Source organism: Sturnira hondurensis, unplaced genomic scaffold (assembly GCF_014824575.4).
Source record: "Sturnira hondurensis isolate 20B ecotype Veracruz unplaced genomic scaffold, ASM1482457v3 Scaffold0011253, whole genome shotgun sequence".
In the NCBI taxonomy this organism is placed as follows: domain Eukaryota; kingdom Metazoa; phylum Chordata; class Mammalia; order Chiroptera; family Phyllostomidae; genus Sturnira; species Sturnira hondurensis.
In genome coordinates, this window is record NW_028083884.1 from 1,293,745 (window position 1) to 1,315,578 (window position 21,834).

Below are 21,834 nucleotides of genomic sequence, written 5' to 3' on the forward strand. Positions count from 1 at the left end.
GTTCTTCCTCCCTCCCTTCCCCCCTCTCTAAAAATAAATAAATAGAACCTTAAAAAAAAAGGCAAAGGCTTTGTGGGTCCAAGGCACCACAAGTCAATGTCCGATTAAAACACAACAGAACATTACGAGCTGCCACGGATGTGCTGCTTTCAGGTAAGCGAGGGCGTCCGACACATCAGGACCAAAGCCGGCAGCGGAGCAGACGGTCACGCTTGCCCACTTTCCAGTTTTCCGGATACAGGCCGTCCACTGGAGACTCTCCAGGCAAACATAATGTAAAATACGCCCGCCTTCCTCTTCTTTCTACCAGTCTTTTATACTGATTAGCTATGGTATGACTGACTATACAATTATGAAGCCAGAATCCAGAGGGAAAGTGTCAACTCCAAACAAATGTTCAATACATTTGAGAGGAGGGTAACATAAATAATAAATTAAAATAAGTAAACAAAACCACTGCCTAGATTCTATAATTCCTAGAAAATATTTTAACAACAGAAAAGAAAAATAACGATCCAAAACCAATGCCTATTATATTATTCAGTAGATGCTCAAGTCCCCTTTCCTCTCAAACTAATCTACTCTAAAATACTCTAAAATGATTTCACTGGAGGCTGCACCCTTATTCCTCATTAGGCCCGTCGCTCCCTGTGGAAGGGGGCACGGCTGCAGAATAAAAGGACCAGGCAGGCGGGACACACCCACCGGTCCTGCCTTCAGACCCCCACACAGAGGGGGAGAACTTTAAAGGCTCTACAGCACAATTACCGTCCTGCAAGACACCCTCATAAAAAGGAAAACCTGTGTCAATGTCCAAAATGTTAAACTTTGGGGGAGCTGAAGGAGGGGGAACTGGCATCTCACAAGTCACTGGACTGTGTCTCCACTCCAATCTCCGGTGTGAAGTGACGAGAAAAGGGACTGAGCTGCTTCGAGTGGCACTGGAGGAGCCCGGTGGGCCCGCTGGGTTCCAAAGGCGCAGCTTTGCGAGTGAGAAGGCAACTGACTTTCCAAAGGCCGGCTCCCCCACGCGGCCGCCCATCCGCACTCTTCAGCAAAGCTTTCCTTTCCACGTGCTTGCAAGTCAGGTTCCTTTCCGAGATTAATGGTCATAACTAATATTAATCTTTCACACTTGCGTTATTAATTTTCAACCTTTCGAACCAGTGAAAATTCTGGCCACACTAGAGATGCCTCAAAACAGACTACGTCTCGGGCAGGACTTGCTCCACACAGCAGTGTAAATGAAACTGCAGTCTGAGGAGCACTTTCGTGGGCTAGCTCCCATTTTCGGGAGTGAAGGCTGTGTGCACACCTTCTACTCTCCTGCACCCGTTAATCAGGAAGGTGCAGAGACCGCCTCCGAGAGGCCCCGTGTGCTGCCTTCACCGGGTCCCCTGGTAGTCACCACCCACAGTGAACAGGTGGCCTGCCAACCAGCAGCACGCTGCGCAAATGGCGGAGTGTGACTTTTAAAACTGAGTCCTAAAACACAGTGCAGCCTGCAGCTTGCTTTGCCTCACTCTGTCTTGCCCCGTGCACCCTGGATGAAGCCAGCTGCCGGATCGTGGGGACACTGGGACAGTCCTGCAGAAAGGTCCCCGAGAGGAGGGCCTGAGGCCAGCATTAAAGTGCACTGCCCATGTACGCGAGCACCTTAGCAGTGGACCCTCCCGGCCCGGCCAACGTCCTGACTCAACCTATGATACCCCCGGCCTCCTGTAAAACATGGGGGCCGGGACATGGCCGAAACATGCCATTTTTGATGACAATGTAAAATATATACATATATCTTAAGAAACCATCTCATGCCTCCAATTAACCATTATGGCAACATTAGTTCACAAACACATTTCCTTAACCCATCCGTTAAAAACAGTCTGTGAGGTACATGCTGGCACAAATTATTCGCCACCAGTCCTCAGGCAGAGGGTTCCGCAAGGACAGGAGGAGGACGAACACAAACCCGTGAGTGCTAATGACACTATCACACCTACAACCTGATCGCCATCACCCATAAATGATTCCAGACCGTAACCCAAATCCTTCGGGGCGACGCCTGAAACGGAGAGAGGAGAGGTCTGGACACACAGACATCCAAGTTTAAAGCTGCCATGTCACTACGCTGGGGGGCCTCAGCTTTCTCTTGGGAAAAATGCACAACATTCCTCATGGATTATTATGGGGATAAAAATGAGTAGCACATGCTAAGCATTTAATCAAAGTAGTTACAATGCTGTAGCGGTATGGAACATGTTTAATCAACGATACTACCTTGTTAAATACTAAGGTTTATTTACATTAGATTTTTCTGAAATAGCTTTCCAACGTCAGCATGGCTTCACTGGAAACGGAACCAACACAATCTGTGACAGGAACGGCTAACAGCAATGTGACCCAGGGCAGGACTCACGTCGGGCGGGATCCGAGCGCTGTCCCGCACCGAGCTCCCCTCCACCGTGAAGTGGTAAACCTGGCCATCGCCGTCGGTGAACACGAAGTGCTCTCGCGCGGAGATGTTCTGACTGAGTTCCGACTTACTTTCCGCTTCCTGCAACAAGCTTCGGGACAGAAATAAGACAAAAATATTTCATCTCCCTAGAATCACACACATAATTCACTCACCCAAAATACAGATGCATTCACAAGAGGTCCAAAACCATAGAAAAAAGGCTGAAGCGAATACGAGGAAAACAGCAGTCACCCCCAAACCACCACCACGAGAGCACGCCCGCCCTGCCCAGAAGGAAGGCCCTGCCTTCACTGTCATTCTCTCGGGCGGCTTTTCCTTGTAAATTGGTAGGGTGGGAACAATACATAAATTTAGAATCCTCAACATATTTTCTTTGGTGTACGTAAGTGACAATATGCTCTCTCTGTACGTTTGGTGTTACGTCTCTTTGAATTTGAGAAGCTCAAGTTTATGGAACAGAGACATCATTTCACTAATGGCTGTTACTGTATGTCAGTGGTTTTCAACTTTTTTCATCTCATGGCACACAGAAACTAATTACTAAAATTCTGTAGCACATCAAAAAATACATTACATTGTTTCCTGATGTGTCAAAAGAAATAGGTATAGTTTTGATTCATTCATACCATATGGCTACCGTTGTGTTGGCTGTTTTCACTTCTTTGTCTGACTGTCTAAGGGAAAAGAGGTCCATGCCCCTGAGTACAGTCAGGAATCACACGTTTTGGAAACTCCTGTGGCCCACCGGCCGGAGATCCCTGGTGTAAGTGTTGGCTGCACCAAGCAACATGACAGTTAAATGAGTTCTTCAGTGATCCGGGTGTGCACGAAAATACCAAAGTGTGTTCAAAACCAGAGTGCAGCCTGCTTCTAGAGATGCCTTCGGATGACACCCATCAAGCTCCCAGCCACATGGGCATCGCACATGAGGCCGCAGGACAGGGCACGCTGCACCTGATCACAGATGACTCCGCGATGCTCAGCTCCGTGTCCGAGACCACAGTCTGGCGGGCCATGGCCTCGCGGGTGGCCAGCTGTTTCTTTCGCAGGCTCTTCAGGTTGTGCGATGGTGACCACTCCTGTGAAGCAAAGACAGACACACCTGGAAGCGCTCAGTCTCCTTCAGTCTAGAATCCTTCTAGAACATTTGGGCATACTCGCCATTGCTCAGCTTCACTTACTATTATTACGCATGAATTTACCATTTGTTCTGAGAATTTATCTGTTTATAGAAAGGCTGAATGAATACATTTTAGTTAGAGCTTAAGGTAGAAGACTTCAATGGCAAATTTCCCAAAAGTCTAACATTCTGGTACTTTACGTTTTTTTACAAAATGAAAATAATACATTCAATGACGGCATCTTCTATTCCCTCCCCTCGCTCCCCAGGGCACAGGGGAGATGATCACGTTCTGCAGTCACTGCCATTGTCGCCCACAGGTCCACCTCCAACCTCTCATTTCCTCTGCTGATCCCTTCCTGCGCCCACCGACTTCAGTGCACTTAATGTAACACCCTCTCAGATGTGCACGCTCCTACCATGCGGCTATTCTACATGCACGTACCGGTAACTTCCACAACGGTACTGTGTGGTCTGCTGCATCTGTTTCGGACTCTTTTCGCTCAGTACAGCGTGTCTAAGTCCCACCTCCGCTGTTTCTACACGCGGTGTCGCACTCCACACACGCGCCCACCAATTTCCAGTCTGCCCTCTCAGAAAAGCATACCCAGATCGCCTCCAAACTCCCCTCACGACAAAGGACACCGCAGCCAGCACCCCGACGGAAGCCCCCTCCTGACCAGCAGCGGTCGGACGGCCTCCCTGGGCCAACGCCTGCCAGCGGTGCACGAGGGTCCCACCGCCCACTCGACCCCCGCGTCTGACGCCATCTGACTGGCCCTCCAACTCGTGCGAGTCTACAAGACGTATCGTGCTGACTTCACATCACACGCCTCTACGACCGATGAGCTGGCATATCTCCATCTGCTGGTTGGCCGTCAGGTCTCTCTGGCATCACTAACTGATGACACACGTGGCCCATCTTTCCACTGGGTTCCTGTCTTTCCACTATTCACGTGCGGGGGCTGCCACAACGCCAGTCCCCTTGAGGCACAGTCAGTCCCCTGTCCGTCTCAGGGACGGGAAAATTTCTATCTCCAACTTCTCTTGCACATTCAACACTGACACTGGTGTCCATCATTGAAAAGAAAGCACCAATTGTGACCTAATTAAACACATTAATTTTTTTGGCCTTTTGGATTGATTTTCTGATGTCCTTTCCTGCCCCTACAATACAAATAGTCTTCTACATTTGATTACATAAGTTTATAGCTTTTACTTTTTTACATTTAGGTCTTTAATCCTGTGGAGCCCACCTCAGAATACATTATGTAGAGATCCAGTACTTTTCTCTCTAAGACAAGAGTTTTCCCAATACTATCTCACACAACAGTCCTCCTCCCTCTCAATATATGTGCTCCTTTACTGTATATTAACTACCCAAATATTCAGGGGTCTGCTAATGAGCTCTTTATGACACTGGTTCACTTCGTGTTCTTGGGCCAAAACGACACTGCTTTTACTTCTCTGGTTTTGTCAACTGCACTACCTCGGGCAGAAGGGCCCAACCCCCATCTCCCACTTTACTCTTTTTTCAAGGTTCACTTAGCTGGTGTGACCTCTAGTCTCAGATAAACATTGTAGAGTATGCTTGCCACACCCCTCAAAGCATCTAAATGAAACCCGACTCAGAGCTGCGCTCCTGCAGTGTCAGCTCAACGCATCCAGGAGGGAGGGTCAGCTCCGTCTGCTTAGATTGTCTTCCCTGAACGCACGTTTCCAACAAGGAGATACATGGCAGTAACGATTCCAGTTCAAGGTAAAGAAACATATTCACTATACATATACATATACATATACATATATATATATACATACACACACACACACAACCAAACTGTTTACTTTGTAAATTATAACTTACCAAAGCAGTTACTCCAGGGAAGTTTTTGGACATTTCTCTGAGAATGGTACAAGTCCTAACATCCCACAACTCCAGGGGTTTATCTTTGAATACAACCGCCAAATACTGCCTAAAATAAACAAAATCACTAAATAAGCCCCTTTGTGCAAAATTTCCACCATAGTAGTACGAGTAAAAAGTTCAGTAAGTCAAGCACCTCAGGTGACGCATTGTAAACGAAGACAATTCAAACTATCACATAGCCCTCGTGATCCACAGTCACCAGAAGGCAAAGCTCCAAGATGACACTTTCGAGGGCCGCCCAGCCCCACTCAGGCAAGACGCCCAGCTCAGAAGCATCAGAAAAGGCGTGAGTTTGCCTCCCAGAGCCACAGATTACAGTTCCCTCCTCCTGAAGTTACTTTCTCATTCGGGACATGACGACTGCCACCACCCACCTTGACGGGTCGCAGGCAGGGTAGGGTAAAAAGTTAAGTTAAAAATTCCATGAACTGTCCATCACGCTGATACTGAGAATGTGGGAGAGAGGAGGGAGACCCTGGTATTCATTGTATCCAAAGGCCCTGATTCTCCTGCTCAGGACCAAGTCTGCCACTTGATAATTACGTGGCCTCAGACAAACCACGTGACCTTTTTGAATTTTATGCTATTTATCTTTAAAATGGTGTTAAAACCTATCTTACCCACCTCACTGGATGCTGTAAGGATAAAATAAAAGGGACAGCACACATGAAGGAATTTTGTAAGTCATGATGGATTACTCGAATGCAATGTTACATTTTTATTATAACTGATATAAAGGCATATAAAAGCTTGTGTGTAAATAACCAATGTAAGACAGAATCTGGTACATGCTATAAAGATTCATTATAGATTTCTTTTGAAAACAGGAAGTGGCATTCTAGGCAGAGTTACAAATATGACAAATGGTGAAAGACAGGAAAATGACACAGCGTGTTTGGCGGCGGGGGGGCTAACACACCATCTGAAACGCCAAGTGAGAGCAACCAGCATGAGAATGAAGATAAAATGAGAATTTCGGATCACTTCACAAAAGATCTAAGACGCCCTAAGATGCCAGGCTAGGGTGTGCAGAAATTAATTCTGTAGAACAGTGGGCCTCTAAAGGTTTTACAGCAGGGGAATGATGTGATCAGCTGTTTTAGATTTATCAATTTAGCAGGCAAGACTGACTGGAAGAGAAGAGACCAAAGTCCAAACAGTATGAGCAATTCTCAAATTTTTTAGTCTCATGGCTCCTTTGCATTTGAAAAAATCATTGTGGACCTCCTGCAAAGAATTTTATGTGGATTATAACAACTCATATTTTGCATATTAGAAATTAAGCCTAATAAATGAAAACTACATTATTTCATTTAAAATGAGCAAGATGGTCGATTTAAACATAAGCCACACTATAATATAATAACTACATTAATATAAATAATTTAAATACTGCAATTAGAAACAGAGATTGTCAGAGCAAGTAGAAAAATAAGCCCCAATTATATGCTGCCTAGAAGAAATTAACTTGAAATATAAACATACAGGTAAGTTACAAGTAAAAGGCTAGAAAAGATACACCATGTAAACACTAATCTACAGAAAGCTGGAGTGGCTATACTTAACAGACAAATCAGACTGACTGCTGAGCAAAGAATTTTACCAAAAACAGAGGTAATGATCATTTCACAATGGTCAATAAATAAATTAATCAGAAGGATGTAACAAGACTAAATATCATGCACCTAACAGCAGAGCTTTAAAATACCCAAAGAACTTGAGATCTTCAAAAAAGAAATAAATCCACAAAGTTCAAAATGTCAATACTCATTTACCTTTTCGTAAGAAATAGAAAAGCAGACACAGAATCAGTAAGGAGAACCATAAACCACAGCAAACCAACATTTGCAGAATATTCTACTCAACAATAGAAGAATATGCAACCTTTTTGAGTGCACATGGGACATTCATTAAGATATACCACACATTTTGGGCCACGTAACAACATGAATTTAAAAGGATTGAAATAATATAAAATATACTCTTGGATGCTCACGGAAAACAGAATGTAAGAGAAAAATATCTGGAAAAGCTCCTAATATTGGAAAATTAAACAATGTACCTATAAAGATTCTGTGGAAATTTAAAAGTATTATATAGTAAATTAAAATGCACCATATCAAAAAAAATGTAGGGTACAGGAAAAATAGTGATTACTACAGCATTAAATTCTTATATCAAATCTTTCTTTAAAGAAAGACCTTAATTCAACCATCTAAGGTTCTACCTTAAAAAAAATAAGAATGTATTAAATCCAAAGAAAGCAAAAGGAAAAAAAAAAGACAATCACTGCAGTCAATGAAACAGAAAATAGAAAATCAAAGAAAAATGAAACCAAACAGGTTTCTCTGAAAAGGTCAATAAAACTGATCAACACAATTATTGATAACAAGAGTGAAAATGGTATCACTCAGATTACAGACATTAAAAGAATAAGAGAATATTATGAACAAGTTTATATCTATAAATTCAACAAATTCAATGAAGTGAACAGATTACTTGAAAAACACCAACTACTAAGCTAACCGAAAAAAAATTATATACTTAAATTATATTCAATTTATTTCATAAATAATAGAGCTCTTCAGGGTATATCTAACCCAAAGAGCTCTATGTCCATGAAAGAAGCTGAATTTATACTTAAAAACTTTTTCACAAAGAAAATTCTATGCCCAGATGGGTTCCCTGGTGAATTTCATAATTAAGAAAGAAGTGATTGTCAATTTTACACGATCTCGTGCAGGAAAAGGAAGATGAGCAAATACTTCACAATGCATTTACAAGGTCAATAATCCCTCATTCTAAAACCAGACAAGAATATTACACAAAGCTAGACCAATATCCTTCAGGAACACAGATGCAAAAATCTTTAATAAAGTATTAGCAAATCAAATCCAGTAATATATCATGTCCAAGTGGAGTTTATCCCAGGAACAGGTGGTTTATCATTTGAAAAAAAATCAATCAATGAATTCACTGTATCACCTGACTTAAAGAATAAAACAAAAACACCGTATGGTGATGACCACAAATGCATAAAAGAATCTGCCAAAATTCACCGGTCAGAATGGCCATCATAAACAAACTAACAAACAAAAGTGCTAGCGAGGTTGTAGAGAAAAGAGAACCCTAGTGCACTGTTGGTGTGAATGCAGACTGGTGCAGCCACTGTGGAAAATAGTATGAAATTTTCTCAGAAAACTAAAAACTAAAACTTGCCTTTTGCCCCGGCAATTCCACTGCTGTGATTATACCCTAAGAACCCTGAAACATCAAAAGGACTTATGCACCCAAAAGTTCAGAGCAGCACAATTTACAATAGCCAAGTGCTGGAAGCAACTTAAGTGCCCATCAGTAAATTAGTGGATCAAAAAACTATGGTACATTTACATAATGGAATACTACGCAGCAGAAAGAAAGGAGGAGCTCCTACCCTTCATGACAGCATGGATGGAACTGGAGAGCATTATGCTAAGTGAAACAAGCCGGGCAGTAAAAGACAAATACAACATGATCTCACCTATAAGTGGAACCTAATCAATAAATCAAACAAGTGAGCAAAATAGAACCAAAGACATTGAAATAAAGAACAAACTGACAGTAACCTGAGGGGAGGAGGGAGGGGGAGAAAGGGAGGAAAAAGGGGAAGGGTCATCAAGAAATATGTATAAAGGACACATGGACAAAGCAAAAGGAGGATAGGATTAAGGGTGGGAGGTAGGTGTGGGTGGGGTGGAGAGAGTGGTGGGGGGAAATGGAGACAACTGTACTTGAACAACAATAAAAGTAAATAAATAAATAAACACAACAATGACAAAAAAAGAATCTGCCATAATTCAATGCCTACTCAAGGACACAAAATTTCAGTAAACTAAAAATTGAAAATTTCCTTCATTTAATAAAGGGCATCTACAAAAAACACTATGGTCAACATTACATTTAATGTTAAAAGACAATGCTTTCTCCATCAGATCCAGGAACGGAGCAAAGACAGCCGCCCCCATCGCCTCTGTCTGACCCTGCACTGGCGGGCCCAGTCAGTGTGGGGAGCGGGGGAAAAGGCCTCCAGGTGCCCCCCAGACCTGCATTGGAGGGCCCAGTCAGTGTGGGGGAGCAGGGGAAAAGGCCTCCAGGTGCCCCCCAGGCCTGCACTGGAGGGCCCAGTCAGTGTGGGGGAGTGGGGGAAAAGGCCTCTAGGTGCCCCCCAAAAAGACACAGATGTGTCTCTACTGGCAAGCAACACAACTGGTACATTTTCTAAATAGAAAATTCTAAAGAATCAATAAAAATGCCACTAAAATTAAGTTTAGTGTGGTCACAAGTAATTATTATCAATAGATTAATTATTTCGGTATACACGTAATGAATAATTGAAAATTGAAATTAAAAAGGAAAAATACTGTTTATAATAGCATCATAGAAGAAAACATTAACAAATGATTTTATAAAACCTATATACTGAAAACTACCAAGGATTTTTGAAAGAAATTAAAGCAGGCCTAAGCAGGTAGATACGCCATTTTCACAAATCACAAAACTTTAAGACATCAGCCCTTCCCGACAGTGACCTTCAGATCAACACAACCTCATAAGAAGCTTTCCTGGCTAAACTGAGAAACTGTATTTTATATGGAAATGCAAAGATCCCAGATAAAGTAATTTTGAAAACTATTTTAGAGAGCTTACTACTTCGTTCTTTAGTCTTTTGATTGGTTTTCATTTAGTCTTTATTTTTAATAATCCTGTCTTCCATGCATATTCACTTGTTTCTGAGGAATAAAACCTCAGAAACCTTCTGCACTTAAAATCAGCATTAATTATACATAAATAAAACAAATTCTTTCACTTTATAAACCCATCCTAGGTGGAAGTATCTGAGAATTTCATCATTTAATAAATAGCATTTTTTTTAGTGGGTGATAGGATTTATGTCAATAAGCTATAGAACAAAACAGGGTTACTGGTTTTACCAATCTAATGAGACAAGATCCATACAGAAGTGGCCTCATCTTTGTAGAAGTGGAGAATTAAAAGAGATAGTAACTTAATTTTACAATTAAGTTCTCTTAAAAAAAAAAAACTACTTTATTTATTTATTTTTAGAGAGAGGGGTGGGGAGGGAGAAAGAGAGGGAGAGAAACATCACCGGCTGCCTCTCGCACGCCCCCAACTGGGGGACCTGGCCCACAACCCAGGCATGTGCCCTGACCAGGAATCAAACCAGAGACCACTCACTTTTCAGGACAACGCTCAATCAACTGAGCCACACCAGTCAGGGCAAATTATTTCCTCTGATATGGCTGCATATCGCTGTTTGCTAACATTGAGAAGTTCTATATGGATTTTAGCATATTCTCACTTTCTTAAAGATGAAAAAAGAAATCTTGAGATGCCACTGTGATAACACCACAGATTTTTTTTAGGTTGACACTTACTTCAAATGAGATACTTTAATCATTTCGATGGGTGATTCATCATTGCCTCGTTCACCTCGGAAAGCAATGCTCCTCCCTTTAATTGCAAACATTAAAGAAAACGTGAAAAAACAGCACACAGACCACATAAGAAACAAGAGCTTGACCACATAAGCAGACCACATAAGAAACAGACCACATAAGAAACATGATTTGATCAGGGCCAACTCTCTCCTTTCCCATTCGTTCTTGTTTGCTTCTGTTTCTAATAACCAAAATTCAGAAAGTATTCTCCAAAGTATTACAAGTTAAAGAACAATAATATATTACTTGTATTCAAATATCTACCTGTTATGTATGGTTACTTGTCATGACATGGAGCCTACTGCTGTTACTAACACTCCACGTCCCCTCCCGCCTTGGAGGGGTTGGACGCTCGTCTGCCGCCCTCCTTACAAGGCACAGCTACTAACGTCTGCAATCTATGAATTTCCATCACACTTTAAAAAGTCAGTAACGATTACTTAGACATCTATTCCTCCAAAATGGACTGTTAAAGACAGATTTATCTAAAAGTCCCGAGCTTCAGCTGGTAAGAAAAAATAAACAGGGTTCTTTTGTTTGGTTCTTTTTGTAAATGACTAGAGAACACCATTTCACCCCTGGGCTACTATGCAACCAGAGAGGCCAGTTCGCTGGCCATCGGGAATCTGGGCCAGAGGTCATGTCCAGTGAAACTAGGGAACCACTGGTCTGTAAAGGTGGAGCCAATTCCTAGAGGCTTAGTAACGTACTTCGATAAGCATGTCAGTTGTTCTTAATTATGCCTTGTAGATACATATTGAGAATATAAAGAAGCAACAATATATTTGATTTATTTCACATACATACATCTTATTGGTTAAAACCACCTACATATGTTCATATTGCTACCCCAATTTAAAGAAACCATAATTTTGTAAAAAAAAATTTTATTTGAAGTCAATGCATGTGCTATAACATAATTTGAACTCTTCACCTTATTCTCTTTTCAAGTTTTTCATTTCAAAATTCTTTGGGTTACACATTTTTAGCAATTCTGAACAAGTTACTTTACTGGGAGTTTCCTATTGTAAAATCTTTAAACTCCCAAGTTAACTTTCCGTATTTAGTCACCCAGGGACTATCAAAGTTTTGAATTTGAGCACTTAAAAATAACCCTTACCTATAAGTTTCTTAAGGGTTCCCTATAAAGTCAATACCTTGAAACAGAATCTCATAAAGTTGAACTACGAAGATTTACTTTAAAACTGTGCTTAGGCTGTCCACACCAATGCTCCCGAAAGAACTGCTACCATGTTTATTCATGAATCTGGCTGTTCAGGCCCGTGCTGCTGCATTTACCGCACACTCGGGGCAGCAGAACTTGCATCCAAACGAGGCCGAGCCTTTTCTGGAACAACTAATGCACAACCGGATATAAACATATCAACACATGAAGATACAGAATACTAGAACAGGGAAAGAAGTACTTTAGAACATGTGTACAAATGACAGCGTCTTCGATCAATGTGACAGTCTGAGTTTTTCATCATCCGAACACACGCACCTGTCGGGAGGTCGACCAGCTGAAGTTCATTCCTCACCAAGCCCACGTTGTTTGGTGTTGAGGTGGCGAAAGAAAGAAAGCCAGTCAAGCTTGTCCATTCAATGCCTCTATTGTGAAAAATTAAGCCAAGATTAGTACCTTTTTAGTCTGGAAAATGTATTTGAAAGCTCAGTTTTCCCTAAGACCTAAATACACAAGTTACTTAAGAAGTAATACTAACATGACCTTTATCTGAGACTACATTGCCATAGATTTCCAGTGTCTATGAAATTATTTCTAGTTTAGCTCCAACTTTACCTCCAAACAATGACAAGATAGTTTAGTTATCAGTATTCCCAGCAGCATTAAATAACTTAAAATCTGGCAAAGGGGAGGGTTGCATCAGAGTAGTTTCTGAAAACTCCACTGCTTACAACTCAGTGGTCTAGAAATAGTCTAAAGCAGACTTCTTAAAGTTGAGTACACTTAGGAATTTCATCAAATTTTATCAGAATTCCTAGTTAGGAAGCAGAAATTCCTGATGAAAACAATACAAACTGGGCCGTGAGGTTGGAAGTGGTTCAGAGTTCAAAGGGTATCACGATGAGAGAAAAGTCTCAAAGGAAAAGACCAGTGACAAGACAGTGACCTACCACCCCAATGCCCCGGGAGCCCCTGCAGGGGAGCGGCAGGAGGCAAGTCCACGGGTTTCCCACTGACGTACTGGAGCGTGGTCACCACCACGGCTTGTGGAGAACGGGAGAGGGAAGGCACAAAGGCCAAGCGGCCATCAGAGTCATGAGAGGAAGTAAGAAGCACTGCACTACCACCCTGCACTGCGTACACGGTAACAGGCTGGCGGGGAGGGAAATCTAAGCCTCCGTTCTGCGTGTGGCTGCTCATCAGCACTGACAGGACTGATACTTTTACGTGCCTATGGCTGCTTTTATGATACAACAGCAGAGCTGAATAGCCGGGACAGAAATGTTATGGCCTGCAGAGTGTGAAATATTTACTCTCTGGTCCTTTACAGAAAATGTTTTCCAACCCCTGATCGAGTTCATCCACTTCTACTCCAATTTGAATGCAACTGCTCGATTTAGCTTCAAGTACTGTTCTGAACATGTCTCTCGTTTGCCAAGAAGGTACAGTGGCTTCCTGCATCACATCCAAACTCCTGTAAGTGACCTTCAAGGCCACAGGGCCATCTGTCTCTTCCCACCTGACCAGACTTCCCTCCCAGTCAACCGGACCCTGTCTGCTATGTTACCCACAGTAACTTTCCCCACTGACCCTTGCGTACCCACCTACCTGTCTTTCCTCAAAGTGGCAGAGGCAACCCCAAGCAAACTGAAAATACTATTTGCAATAGCAGGGAACTGCTGTGGTTATCAAGGGGTATAATTCTGTACATGTAAAACTGTCGAAACATTCAGATAAGGCTGCTTAAAACTGAGTGCCCTTGAGAATCCGCAAGCCTGCAACAACCTCTCTCTGCCCCCTTCAGTTACTACTGGAGGGCGAGGCCCAGCTCCCGAGGGTCTCTTTTTGCCGTTCCTCGTCTACTGTGCAAGGATGACACTGAGTGAATGCGGACGGCCTGTCACAGAGCAGGCACTGCACACAGCGGCACTTTTCATCGTTACCATAATCGTTCGCTGTCAAACCCTAACTCAAGCCCTGTTTCCTCATCAGACCTCCCCATTTGCTACACTCAAACCACACCTACAGTGAACACAACACAATTTGGTTAATTATTCACTGGAAAAGTCCCAGGGTCTCTAGTTCTCCTTCCCCTAACATGGAACTCATGAAGTTTTCTACTCAGAGTAAACAAAAGGACAGAAGAATCATGTTAGATTTACTCTGCTCTTTCTATAAACCCGACACTTTCAGTCAGACGCTAAGAAACCCTATGACCACAGCCCTGACCGGTGTGGCCCAGTTGGTTGGGCGTCATCCCACAAAGCAGAAGGTTGCTGGTTCAATTCCCAGTCAGGGGCATGCTTGGGCTGTAGGTTCAGGTGCATAGGAGAGGAAAGCAATTTCAAGAAAACAATACAATTGCACTGTTTCTCTCCTTCTCTTACCCACCCCTCCCGCTCTCTCTAAAAATAAGTAAGTAGAATATTTTAAAAAATAAAAAAGAAACCTTAACCCCCCAGAAACCTGAAGACACACCCTCCCAGTCTTGGTGCTGGCGTGCGAACTGCTCACTGCTCCCGCGTGGCCGTGATGCCACTGCGCCTTGACACTGACAACCTCCGTCCTCCCTTCCCGATCCCTCGGCTTTAGAAATACACCCGTGAAGCCCCCAGGAATGCCAGTGGCTGGGCGAGGCACTGGGAACCCAGCTGAAGGTGAGACAATGTGACTGCGGTCCCCCTGCAGCTCAGGATCCAGCGGGAGAGACGGCGCAAGTGCATTCTACTCCGCCTATTACAAAAGAGCAGGGTGCGGAGTTCAACAGGAACTTCTGAGATAAGACTTCATGAGAAAGCCCCCAGGGAATCTTATCTCAGGGGCCAGGTGAGGCTTCCCAGAAAAGCATTCAAGCTGGCTCCAAAGGGCGAACGGGTTTTGCCCGAGAGCCTGAACAGTGAAGGGGATGGTGCGATGGGCTGGGACCACGGGCCCATACAGACCGTGCTCCCTGAGAAGGGGGTGCCGTGTCGTGTCTCCTCAGGCACGGGGCAGGCACTAGTGGGTTCTGCCAGGTTAGAGAAACGATGTTTGAGAAAAGCCTGGCATTCCCTCCTATGGTTATTAGTGCCACACGCACTCCCGAAGCGCCTTTCCCCTTGTTTGTAAGGTGGCCCCGGGTCCAGACTAGAGAACGCGGGGTGGCTGCTTCTCTGCACCCCAGCTCTGAGAGCATGTCGTCCCGAGCAGGTCCCGGCAGCAGCTTGTGCATCTGTCTGATGCCTCCTGATTAAGCAAAGAAAATAAAGATCGAGCTGGACTTCAAAGCAGATTCGATAGGGAGGGGATTATTTCTCAAAAGAAAGAAGGAAAAATCTTGTCAAACACAGCTAAGCACCCAGTGCTCTAAGAATTAGAAAGCTACTGTTTAGGTTTAAACTATGCACTGAGCTCTACAAAAAACTCAGAACAGCGGCTCATTTTCTGACTCAATCTAGATTGTTTGGTAGGCTTCTAACTATTGAACAACTGCCACCTTATCTGTGGGTATCTGGGGTTGTGACTCCTGCAGGTTCCCGAGCTGGGCCTGGTGGCCTCCCCTGGGGACGATATAGAACCTACTTCTCAGCACTGGGTGGCTGGGGGCACGCACTTCCTGAAAGGCCTTGAAGTTCTAGGGTTGCATAAAACTAACTTCTGCAAATTTATGGACAGACAAAATAGAGATCATCTCCTTTCCACAGATCACTCTATTTACTCAAAGCAATACTGAGCCAATCAATGTTCTCAGACCATATAAACTACTGTTCTAATAATTTTCAATACTGGAAATAGTATTGGGTTATATTATTACATCTAGTCTACTGGACACAGACACCAACTAATAATCTAAGGAAACCTACATGGATCACTCCATCTACTTCTAGGTGTCTTGCAACAGATTGTAAGACTTAAAGGTGTCTGTATGCAGGCATACGGAAGCCGCTCAGTACGTACTTGTAAAGCACAACTGGTGACAACATCATGGTTTTAAAAAGCCGTAGCAGATGCAGCTGTTTGCACCAGGCAGTCCCTGACCATGTGCGCGCATAAGATTCAACTGTTTAACATCAAGTGATTTTAAACAACACATTTAGTACAGGCAGAAAAACAACTTCCCGAAAGTTGGCCTTTAATATGCATGTGAATATCTGGAATATACTGGGTTTGCTGCTAACAAGCTCGGCAGTTTTGATAACACAGCTGTGAATTTTTCACAATGACTTTTAATTATAATACCATAACTGCATTAATTGACAAAGACAGCAGGATTTTAGCATCTTCTTAGGTACCACCTCTGAATATAAAAGGTAAATTATCTTCAAAATGGCAATTAAGAGGGAAAATTCATACAAAAAAGGGAGCGCATTTGTCTGATCACTCACACCAGCCTGTCTCAGGAGTGACCCCTCAGAATTATCTGGTTTCCTGGGTAACAATGTACAGAGAGACCCAGTGCTACTCAATAACAAACACCATCACAGCGTGTGTGAGTCCCATGTTCAGCGACATTGTGGCCTAACTGAGCCAGGGTGAGAAACATTACTTTAAGAAATGTAAGATTTCACTCTGGGTGGTGGGAGCACCACACAATGTTCAGATCACGTATCACAGAAATGTACACTTTCAACCTACATGATCCCAATAACCAATGGCACCCCAATTTGAGAAAACAAAGAAATGAGTAACTGACTGATAAACTAGCTGCTAAGTCTTTATTAAAAATTTCAGCATTCAGAAAAAATTTAAATGTGCTTGATTTTCCAGAAGCATGTAGTATGACTTCCTAACACGAATCTAGTTCAGTCAAATTTCCGTCTTACTGTCAAAATGCTTCCTACTGATCTATGTGCATCTGCCCTAAGTATAAAAACTCGATTCTGAAGCCTAAAAGGCCTCGACTTTCCGATTAGTCTACACCACTCAACTTCTTCTTCTCTAAACTGGCAATCGCGGCGCCTCCACAGAACTGCAGTGGAGTCAATGCGGTGATGCACGCAAGGTGTAAATACTTAGCTCGACCCTGAGAACAAGGACCGACTCACCAGGGGAGACAGCAGGCGGAGAAATGCCAGTGGGGAAGAAGGGGAGGGAGATGGTACCAGCAGCGGCAGCAGGGCTGCGGCCAGGGAAGAAGAACTTGAGCTACGCCACTGCTGCCGCCACCGCCTCGGAAGCCCACTGCTTTGGAAAAAGCCCCTCCACGTCTGCATGGCTGGGAGACACGGCAGGGGCACAGCCCTGGGAGGGGATGGGCAGTGACCCGGGCTGCAGGCACAGACGCACCACAAAGCACAAGGCCGGGTAACCCCTCAGAGACTCCCACCCCAACCAGAAGCCGTGATCCTTAAAGGGTTAACCCTTGCCTGTTCAGACAACGCATTTGCTCAAGGGTAAGGTGTTCTTTAAGGGTTCGCTAAGAATTCTAACATACACGTGGGACCTATCTTAACATAATGCAGAGGAGAGAACGGCCTACCATCAAAGACTAGTGGCCATTTAACAACTTTACATTACACAAGTGTAACTTCACAGTCCAACCTCGCTCGGGCGTAAAAGGAAAGAGCCATACAGACAGCAACCTAAGGCCCTGGGGAAGACAGGAGCGCACTTGGCAGTGGGGAGGAAGAGGCATTCCTGTCGCTCTAGCCCTCCCTCACGTGTGTCTGCATATTCAGAACAGATCACATCTGAAAACGAGAAAACGAACGCTAGGCAGTTTTGGCCCTTTTCTGATGGTGCTTAAACAAAGAAATGAATGGGGTTAATTATTAAAATGATTGTATTCAATTCTGATAAGCAGTCCTACTGAGGGATCTTTACAGAAACGAAAAACAAACCAAATAAACCTGAACAAGGAAACACAAGGATTTCCAGGAAAAAAACAGCCTGAATCTTAGGAGAAACCAGTTAAGACGCAGCAATAAAAGTGAGGAAGAAATTCTCCGCCGCCTGACGCCCTTTACAAAAGGTGGACGTCCGTACCCGTCCTGGGTCAGCAGAGCCGTCAGCTGGCCTGGAGCATTCGTTACCCCGTCTCCAGGCGGACAGTCACCACTGCAGAGCCTTCAGTGGAGGCGAGTCTGCGCCAACGCCTTCCCAGCTTCGTGGGTTTGTGGTGTCGGTGACCCAGGGACACACTCACCTGACTTCACACGAGTGGACGCTTAACTCCTTGTGCAGCAGCCCGCTGGCGAGGTGGTACACCAGGACGGAGCCGCTACCCGTACCTGCAAAACGGCGCAGGAGTGCGTGTGAGGGCGTACTCCGGATCTTCCCCACGCAAGCCTTTTCTTGAGATTTTAATCATTTTACAACATTTGTCTCTTATAAAAGGGACCAAAGCTATGTGATAAAAAAGACCAAATTCTCCTTTTACCAAGAATGGGCCTGATCTCATGTGCTCTGAAATCGTATGTAAGTCAAAGGACAGATTTTCACAGAAAAATTTCAAAACCCAACTCAACACACACAGTTTTAAGAAACCCTTTCCTAGGCTTTTCACACAGGGGAGTTTACGCTTTTCGAAATTGGAATGTTGATTGTAACTAGTCTTCAAAAAGGACTCCTAGCAGAACACATTGACCAGATTGTCCGTTTTTCTTTATTTTCTTTACAAAGACTGTGGTTTGGTTTTGTCTTTTATATTAAATAAATCACAAAGAGACAGTAAAGTATGATGACTACTAACTGGATTTTGCAGTAAAAGAAGCTTAAGTCCAAGCTCTGGTTCTGCCCTTAAACTCAAACTTGACCATGTTAAATCTGTGGTTCCTATCCTTTAAACATCGGTGTAACAGAAAACCTATCTGTTGGAGATGAAATGAGAACACAGACCCTTAGTACAGTACTGGCACAAAGTACATGATTATTACTATTTCACTTATTACTGTAATTATGGCTTATAGTTATTATTTTGCCTAACACTTATGATCTCAGGTAGAGTGTCTAAAATTTAATTAGAAGGGACATGGCCATACTTGAGAAAGTAATGTTTCAAACCTTAAACTGTTTTGTAACTTAAGCAAGAAAAGTGACCAGTATAACACATCAAACAATCACTTTCTCACTGCACGTGACTTAAAGTGATTAATGAATTCATACAAAGCAGTAAATGTAGAAATAACAATGAAATAAAATGATAATAACAGAAGTAAAAATAGTAGGCAAATTTCAATTTTAGCTTACTTGTTGAATTAAGCTTCAGAGACACTTGGTAAAACTGTTCTAGAGAAAACACAGTATTATACCTGTCTCCACTTGTCATCTATGCCACAACAATACTTTCTAGCACTGAGAAAGTACCCAAAGAATTACTAAAACTCTCCGGCTAACCGATCTTCACAAGAACCAAATAATCTCCACATTCTGCAGTCTCCACTGACACTGAGCTTGTGCCCTAACGCTCTTGGGGGACCCCGAGGAGAAGCAGTTCCCCAGACGGACTCTGCTCCTCTTCCCTAGTGACTCCGCAGATGTATATTTTACATTACTTGGTTGTACTTTGTTATTACACTAAATACAATAAGTGACTTGATATTCATTACATACCAGTACAATACAGCTTATTCTACAATAGAAATCTCAGACCCTGACTTAGTTCTTATTACCTAGCTAGCCCAAGAAATAATTTTCTCCAAGAAATTAACAGAGTCCTAACAGACGAATTAAATACACTGACCTTGTAGATATTGTACATTGACAAATCCTAATTAAAATCCCCTTAAGAGGTTTAATATAAGTCAGTTGATTCTACAGCAAAAATTAAACATGTATTTGATTTATATAAATCTGGACATATAATGATTACTATTTAGTCTATATGTACACTTGGACTATTGAATGTTAAAACTCAAATCACCTGCAGAAGACAGTAATGAAATAATGGGGGAAAGAATACTGCTGTATAACAATGTTCAAATGAGCCGTGTGCTCACAGGGGCGCCACTGAGCTGGCACACTGCCATATAACTCAGACACACCAGCGACAAACTAAGTGTGGCTGGGTTCTCATTTCAGAAAAACGGTATCACAAGTCACATGTTCACAGACCCTGGGAGGAAGCCAGAAGCCAACAAACAGCATCTTTTTTAAAATGTTGACAATTTCAAGCAATATACTGTTTTTGAAATTTCTGAGAAATACATTTTAACCTCTATATTTAATAGCAAATTAAATTTTTCTACAAAGAAAATTAGGTTACTCATATTATTATAAAATTAATGTGACATCAAGTTAAAACCCAGATTTACTTTTCTATCTACAACATAAAAATATATAATTTCAACCTAAGAGGCAACTTTCGGCTGACAGAGACCCTAGACACCTTAAACAATTTTTAACATACAACTTTAGCAAACGAACACCGCTGTTCCTAAACCATTAACTACACCTGTGCTGTCAGCTAACAAACACCCAGTGCAGGAGAACAGGCACAGACAGAGCCCGGCGGTCCAAGGAAAGGCGAGGAGCCCGGATTCAGCACCACACGGGGACTGTCCCCGACGTTTCAGAAAAGGACCCGCGGCGTCAGGGTCTCCACTGTCCCGCCTCGGTGGGCAAATTATCATTGTGATTAAAAATAAATACACAAGAAGATGGGTGGACTCAAAGGAAGAAAGGAAGAATATTTTAAGGTGGGTATTACGTGATTTAACACAGCCTCTTCCTCTCTCTTCTTGAAGATAAAAAGAACTTTCAAGCAACTAGCAAAGCTACAAGTCTGACAAAATGTAGGGCATGCACGAAGAACCGTTTGACGCCAGGCGGACACTCACCAACAGCGAGCAGTGGCTGGTACATCTTGATGTTCTTGGTGGTCAGCGGCGGGCACATGCGCACAGCGAACGGTGGCGCGGGCAGTCCCGACAGCAGCCCCGTGAGCAGGAACTTGAGGTGCACTTCCTGTAGGAGGGAGTCCTGGGGGTGCTCTTCTCCGGCAATGGCGCTCTGCCCTGATTGGTAATAAAAAATATCAGTATATTCATTATAATGTATGCTGATCTTCAAAATCTAAAAAAAACTTTTCAGTAGGAATCCTTTTCAGGCCTGGAAAAGCAGATTCAGGTCAAGCAGGTGTAACAGAGCACGGTGGGGCCGCAGCTACACAACGGCTCTGTACTTGGCTGTGGGACTTACATGCTTGTCTGACATCTCAAAAGTTACATTACTCCAGAATATTGCCCTCCAGAATCGCTAACCTTTGTCTTCTGAGCCACACTGTTTCAGCCAAAGTTCCTGGTATTAGGGCACTAAAGGCAAACCAAGAGGACTTGGGTTAGTGGGCAATTTCCATGGAGTAGGATGTTGCAGCACTTTCTAAAGAGTTTCTTTCTTTCTTTCTTTCTTTCTTTCTTTCTTTCTTTCTTTCTTTCTTTCATTCATTCATTCATTCTTTCTTTCTTTCATTCATTGAGGGGAAGGGAAGGGGAAAGAGAAGGAGAGAAACATCAATGCGACTTCCGGCCAAGACAGAGGTGTAGGTGGAAACACTGCCTCCTTGCACACCAAGTTTAAAGACAACAAAGTTTTAGTAACAAAACGCAACCAAAACACAGAAAATTGAACTGTATGGAAGTCCTACAACAACGAACCCATTCAGCCAGATAGGTAAGAGGGGTGGAGTCAGTCAGTGGCTGGTGGAGCGGGGTT

General features: G+C 43.2%; 1 protein-coding gene across 2 annotated transcripts in view; it reads right to left on the reverse strand.

Moving 5' to 3' along the window:
* The window catches only part of WDR11 (WD repeat domain 11), a 52,488-nt gene that overhangs the window by 16,697 nt on the left and 13,957 nt on the right, over positions 1 to 21,834 (reverse strand). For both annotated transcript variants that reach the window (XM_037059630.1, XM_037059629.1), the window contains exons 10-16: positions 20,961 to 21,137; positions 18,329 to 18,413; positions 12,523 to 12,629; positions 10,956 to 11,031; positions 5,458 to 5,566; positions 3,428 to 3,552; positions 2,414 to 2,561 (exon numbers count right to left, since the gene is read on the reverse strand). In XM_037059630.1, the coding sequence (XP_036915525.1) occupies positions 2,414 to 2,561; positions 3,428 to 3,552; positions 5,458 to 5,566; positions 10,956 to 11,031; positions 12,523 to 12,629; positions 18,329 to 18,413; positions 20,961 to 21,137 (827 nt within the window). The remainder of the gene's footprint in view (positions 1 to 2,413; positions 2,562 to 3,427; positions 3,553 to 5,457; positions 5,567 to 10,955; positions 11,032 to 12,522; positions 12,630 to 18,328; positions 18,414 to 20,960; positions 21,138 to 21,834) is intronic.